The sequence below is a fragment of the Oncorhynchus mykiss genome, chromosome 25, assembly GCF_013265735.2.
Source record: "Oncorhynchus mykiss isolate Arlee chromosome 25, USDA_OmykA_1.1, whole genome shotgun sequence".
NCBI classification, from domain to species: domain Eukaryota; kingdom Metazoa; phylum Chordata; class Actinopteri; order Salmoniformes; family Salmonidae; genus Oncorhynchus; species Oncorhynchus mykiss.
The window spans coordinates 10,522,334-10,529,000 of NC_048589.1; the positions used below are offsets into that span (position 1 = coordinate 10,522,334).

The following is a 6,667-nucleotide window of genomic DNA, read 5'->3' on the forward strand; positions in this document are numbered from 1 at the left end:
ACCACCCTAGAATTCCTTGAAAGATGTTATTTACAATGGAATTCATTACGATTTTCTATTGTTACATACACCAACCGAATAGGTGCAGTGAAATGTGTTGTTTTACTGGGTCAACCATAGTAGGAGAACTCATGGAGTTCAAGACCATAGGCCAAAATGTGGGGTTGAGGGGGAGGGTATGGATCTAAAGTGGTCTATCCTATGTCTAAAAACACTCTTTAATTCCAATATAACTAAACAATGTGTATAATATTGTGGGGTGTTGAATTTCCAATAGTCTTTAGATGAATAGTTGTTTTTTTAGTTATACATTTTATGCTTTAGGCATCCTGAGGCCTCTGTAGTTCATGTTGGTCTTATAGTGGTCGAAAAATTACATGTAAGACGTGCTAAACATGTAATATATAGTAACATATATATTATAAGTAGCAATAAGTAGCAGCTAGAGCATGAATGTAACTGTGATCTGATAGAATGAAACACAGTTGTATCTTGGAATGCATATCATTTTGGAGTGAAATCATAAGAGTAAAATAGAGCATGGCGCTTTACATTTCACAAGCACGACTAAATAGCAGTTTACCAGCTACTCTAACTGACAAAGAATGTGTGCCTTCATTGGCCAACTCTAAAAGATAAGATAACCTGTAAAAATGTTTTTTAAAAGTACGCCAAAAACACATGGGAGAAACTCAGGTTTCGCCTAATTCGGCACTACGACCTTTCGCCTAGTTTTCAGACTTGCAGTTCATCAGGTTCTTTCTGACACCGATGACTCCCCCTGCACGCCCACCAACAGCCACGCACCCTATTTCCTCCAATCCTCAGGCGACCATGCACTGATCACGCGTCATCTCGCCTGCCATTGGCTAATGTCTCACACACATTTGTTTTTCATTGGTGGCATGTTGCCTCCCGCCAATGTGTTGTGAATGTTGTTTTCCTTTTTTTTTATCCTCATGTTTTACACAGCTGAGAGAGGACCTAGTGAAAGACGAATTCAACAGCCAGTTAACTGAGTGGGGGCAGTGTCATCGCTTTTTTGTTCTTTTGTCGGCTTGACACTAAACTGAAATAAAATATATCTCAACAATGCCTTCACGAAAATGTTCAGAATTTGAAGTCTCATGTGGGGTAAGAAGATTATTATTTAAAGCGTGTTATTTCATATGAATTAACGTCCAGCATTCGAATAATGAATGGGCTACTAACTGTATTTGTTTTTGTTTGTGGCTCCAGTTTATTAGTAGCACTTTACTTTTTAGGTTACAGTATTATTTAATTTGTAAATTAATCAATGTCAAAAAAAATCTTAAGATTTTTTAAATGGTTTTGAGACAGTTATTTGTAATTACAGCTGGTAAATTAACACATCCAATGACTTAACGTTACCAATGATTGACTGTTTGTCTAATATCTTTAAATCAACTGTGACCAGTTGATAGAATTTTGCAATCATTTATTAATGTTACCCAACATCAATTTATGGTAACCATTTAAGCCTAGTAGAGTAGTCGTGTTTTGCCTTGGTGGGCTACTCTTTCACTATGTGAAGCTGGTCACATTATTTTATCTGGGGAGTGGCCATGGGACGGGGATCATCAACTAGATTCAGCCGCGCGGACGATTTTTTTTCTTGAGCGGGTGATCAGGGGGCTGGAACATAATTACAAATAATTTGTAGACCGCAAGAATACTTTAAAGCGATTTTTTTTAAACAATTTTATATATATTATTTTATTTTTGCTCATTACTTGGGGGGCCAAATAAAATCACCAACTGGGCTTCAAGTTGGGGAACCCTGCAATAGGACCACTGATAAGTGTCAGTGCAGACAAGGCACTTCCTGATGCAGTGTTAACACTGGTTTACACGCCCTGTGCATGGGGGTGTCACGTGGCTAGTGGTAGGGAGATGTCACTAGTTGGTCAATATGACAATGGGAGATGGATTGGCGCATTGCCTAGGGTAGATAGTCTCAAGCCTGCTCCATCTACCCTCTGACACTAACATCTAAGCAACAGGTGCTTGAGCATTAAGCCAGTGACTGGTGAGGAAATAAATTCTTCAGATGTTCATTTGATGTAATTTTGGAAGCTTCCCTTGGTATGCTAATGTGTATCTATCTACCTGTATGGTCTTGATTGGATCTCCCTTACACATTTCCCAGTTTTTGTGGTGATTCGTCCTTCTGGTAACTCACCAGTCTTCTATTACGTGATGTCATCATCAGACCTAATGTTCTTTCCTTTTCTCCATTTGTTCTCCTCCCCAGGCAAAAGGGATGGTGATGGATCAGTGTGGCTCCTATCTGAAGAGGAGGAGACTTGACAGTAAGCAGTCCTCCCCAGGCTGCAACCTGGAGTACACAGACCTGGAGGCTGCTGAGGCTCTGGTTTGCATGAGCTCCTGGGGCCAACGCCGCCCCAGCCCCTGCAAGCCCAGACCCCTTACCCCTGCCTCGGACTCCTGCGATTCCCTGCTGCCTCAGGACCCACTGGAGCCCCCAAAGGACTTTGTCTCGCTCTCCTCCTTGGTAAGAGTGCATCCTGTCTTGGCAACCGTAACCACCACACATCCCAAAACAGCAATCACTAAGAAGCATCTGTGGGCTGTGATTAGTAAATACAGTAGTACCAGCTTTTACTTACTGTGTAAACTCCTGGGTTTTTTAGCACTTAGCATGAAGATAGTGTCTTTATCTCAGGAAAACTTTGCGAGGGTTTATAGGGGTTGGAAGGGTTAGGAAGGTTGCTGCACAGGTGGTAGGTAGGATAGAGAGTTTGAACTGCAACCCGTGCTCATCTCTCTCAGCTGCTGGTTGTCAACATCGCTGTTTTACAGCCACCCAGCTCTAAGTAGTTATTTAGTTTAGTGTATGTACCTGCCTACTGTGGCCACTTATCTCTCCCAATAGCTGTGTTGAACATCCATTTTGAAACTGAACACACCCAAACTAAGACTTATGTATTAGTACACCACATACAGTGGTTGTTCTACTTCCTGGGCACACACTAATTCTGTCTTCTCTTTGGTTTCCAGTGTATGACTCCCCCCCACAGCCCCAGCTTTGCTGAGACCTCTACCACTGCCATCCACACCATCACCTCCCCTCTGAGCCGGCCCAGCTCCAGCCTCTCTGTAAGGGTCTGTGGGGTCCCACAAATGCCCATGGCATCCATTTCGGAGTCCCCAACCAACGGAAAGACCCCGCCACCCTGCAGAGCCATGGCAACCAGTGTTATCCGCCACACCGCAGACACACACCTCTGCCAGCACATTCCAGCGCCCCCCACAAAGCAACACAGAACTTCCGAGCTGATGGTCTGTCAACAGCACACAGCAAAGACTGAACAGAGCATCACACCTCCATCGGTCTCCTTCACACCCAATCCTGCCCTCGTCTCCTCCTGCAAGAAAGAGACGGTCAAGACTGAGAACGAAGAGCCACAGGCTATCCACTGTAAGGAGAGCCACTCCCACCTTCATGCTAACACCCAACCACAAAATAGCCTGCCTACACGCCTCTCCCCACCACCCACCTCCAGCCCTCCAATCATCTGCCAGATGTTCCCGGTGGGTAACCAATCAGGGATGATCTCGGCGTTCATCCAGGGCCCGGTACAGACCTCGAGGACCCCCACATCCATCCTGCCCCAGTCTGGTCCTAACGGGGCACTGCAGCAGCCTTTCCTCATGAGCCAGGCTATGCCGCAGGGCACGGTGATGCTGGTTCTCCCCCAGTCCCAAGTCTCTCAGGCCCCCCACTGCTCTCCACAGACTGTCATGACCCTGGGCCACACTAAGCTGCTACCTCTGGCCCCTGCCCCGGTCTACGTGCCCACCGGACCCTGCGGCGGCACCAAAATTGACTTCTCCCGCCGGCGGAACTATGTGTGCAACTTCTCCGGGTGCAGGAAGACTTACTTCAAGAGCTCCCACCTCAAGGCACACCTCCGGACACACACAGGTAAGAGGGAAAAGTGTTCCTCATGGATGGCTGGGAATGAGAGGGAAAGAATGTGACATTTTATGGGGATTAAATTCTAGGATCTTGATATTGTATCATGATTTTAACTGAAGACTGAGGTTGTTTATCTGACTCGGAGCATGTGTGGGTTTGCTGGTGAAAAAATAATGACTTGCAAACTCATTATCGCTCTGTCTCCCTCTCTTTCAGGTGAGAAGCCCTTCAGTTGCAGTTGGGAGGGATGCGACAAGAAGTTTGCGCGCTCCGACGAGCTCTCGCGCCACCGGCGGACCCACACAGGCGAGAAAAAGTTTGTGTGCCCCGTGTGCGACAGGCGCTTCATGCGCAGCGACCACCTGACCAAACACGCCCGCCGTCACATGACCACCAAGAAGATCCCCTCTTGGCAGGCCGAGGTGCGCAGCCTCAACAAAATGGCCTTTCCCAAGTCGCCGCCGTCAAACCCCGCCCCACTCTCCCTCAGTATGCTGGTACCTGCCTCAATTTAGATTTGAGCCCAACATCTACCCACTAGTGACTTCTTACCCAAAACCATGATAGGGACAGCCAAGTGCACAAACTGCCATTTTACTAATGGAACATTTCTAAAGACATGCACTGGACTCTTTCCTCTACTGCAGTTTTTGTTGTTGAAGAAATGCATTATTTTTGTTTACTTTTCAGGTATTTTATGAAATTGTATGTATGCACTCTTTTGCCAAAGCCTTTGTAATGACGTTTGTCTCACACATTTCACTTGTCTTTTTGTTTTGTATGTATAGTATCTATGTGAATGTATTCGTATCGTACTCTGAACTGCATGTATTAATTTGGGAAAATGTTGTAATTTGTACTACAATATACGTGGATAGTAATCTATACTGTGATAATTACTTACCCTTTAACCTTTTCATATTATTTAATACATTTGTAATAAAGAAAAATATGATTAACTTGTGTTTAAACTCTCCCATTGCCCTAAACGCAACCTTTGAAAATAACAAGATGGTTCTCTTTTTCTGAAAAACATGACAAATCAGAACAGCACTCTAGTTGTTAGTCAGCATTCTTTTCCAGTCACTCCCCTAGTCCTATGGTAGAGGAATAGTGGTGTCTTGCCACATCCTGTGTGAGTTGGTGGGATTGTGTCTGACGGTCAGCTGAAACACTTCCTGCTCAATGTGCTGACTGACCACTGCTCTGGACTGGACCACATCCTGTTGGCTTAGTGGAACGTGCAGGCAGGGGACTTTGTCCCATTCAGCAGCCCTAATCCAAACTATGCTATGAGGCATCTGGGGAAGTATAGGCACTCATATCCTTGCCTCTGTACTTACAAGATCATGGCTAATCGTTTTTTCCCTTGTAATACCGGTAAGACCTCGCAAGTATCATTATTAATAAGTAACATCACATTTTTACTCTTGTACCAATTGATAACTGATGTTATCAGTCCCCGGGCTCATTTAATAATACTGATTTATGTCTAATGGTCTAATATATGCCTTATCTGGAATAGCTTATGGCAAAGTAGTCATCCTTGAATGTTGGAAATTCCGTATTACATAAACGCACACTTCCATCATTATCTGTCTTCTCTTATGCTGCTGTGGTTCCACACCCGGTAACAACCGTCCTCCAATCAAATTGTGAGAAAACCGAACTGTAGGGGGGTGCGACCAATAGACTGGATTCCTGAATTACCCGCCCCTTTGCCTTACTGACCGATTTACACAATACTTCCTCTCTGGGTTGAATGGGTTCATGCTTTCTGGGACTGTGTCTAGCACTGACACCTTGTGGGCAAAAGCAACATCATCTGACTCCACAAGTGACACCTTGTGGTCAGACCAAGTTACAATCCAAAAACATAGCCACCCTATTACATGCAATTCTATGGCTAAACTTCCAGCATTCTAATGTCAATGGCACAACATGAATGATTTTTTAACAATAATTGTAGCTGGTGCTTTCAAAGTTGGTTATGTTATATATAATTTGAAAGGTAATTTCTTGATCTTTCCGAACCACTTGTCAAAGTTTAAAATGTATCAAGCTTTCCTTTTCAAAGCAATTTATACAGGTAATTATGATATGTACCCTAGAGGTCAAATTGGGTCCACATTTTGTTGACCTGAACATGCCCGAAAATGTGTCTGGCAAATATCTGTGAGTCTAAGCATTCCAATGATATGTGATTAAATGGTATAAGTGAGCAATAACTTGTTGTATAAGGGATGGAGGGATGAAAGAACGAGTGATAACACCCTGAAAGCTACCATTGCTGCTGCACTGCTGTCACACATTTTCCAACTCTAGGGACATAGACCAACAAAAAATGTTTTGCTATGAGAGATCATCACCCAAGTGACCGATCCCTTGCTCATGGACTAATAGGCCAATTGGACTTTTGACTTGACACATTATGACGTCATAACAGAACGATGTTAAAGTTTGGCGTGCCTTGCGTCATAATGACCAAGGCTATAAAAGCACGCAGCATCATTATTGTTTCAAGTGAAACACTGATAACTCCGAGAGCCTGCTACAAAAACAGATGACCAAAGTTTAGGCTGAATATATACTCCAAGATGCCGCGCAAATACTCTTCTCCTCACCTGCGGCTCACAGTGTCTGAGCATTCCCTGGACTCGTCAAGGGTCTCCACTTTCCCGGCCGACTGGACCCGTCAAACCT

General features: G+C 44.3%; 1 protein-coding gene across 2 annotated transcripts; it reads left to right on the forward strand.

The window, feature by feature from the left end:
• Positions 1-934: 934 nt before the first annotated feature.
• Positions 935-4,923, forward strand: LOC110505325 (Krueppel-like factor 11). Of its 2 annotated transcripts, none has more exons than XM_021584500.2 (4): positions 935-1,134; positions 2,276-2,536; positions 3,043-3,970; positions 4,181-4,923. In XM_021584500.2, the coding sequence occupies exons 1-4, from the start codon at positions 1,093-1,095 to the stop codon at positions 4,477-4,479; spliced, it is 1,530 nt and encodes a 509-aa protein (XP_021440175.2). In that variant the 5' UTR covers positions 935-1,092; the 3' UTR covers positions 4,480-4,923. The 2 variants fall into 2 exon arrangements, with proteins under 2 accessions (XP_021440175.2, XP_036818764.1); XM_036962869.1 differs by lacking the exon at positions 935-1,134 and adding an exon at positions 1,730-2,050.
• Positions 4,924-6,667: the final 1,744 nt, after the last annotated feature.

Excerpts from the sequence above, each read along its gene's own strand:
- LOC110505325 (XM_021584500.2), top strand. The coding sequence starts at position 1,093 with ATGCCTTCACGAAAATGTTCAGAATTTGAAGTCTCATGTGGG. Across the intron at positions 2,537-3,042 it reads TTGTCTCGCTCTCCTCCTTG|TGTATGACTCCCCCCCACAG; the intron begins GTAAGAGTGCAT and ends TTTGGTTTCCAG. Across the intron at positions 3,971-4,180 it reads ACACCTCCGGACACACACAG|GTGAGAAGCCCTTCAGTTGC; the intron begins GTAAGAGGGAAA and ends CCTCTCTTTCAG.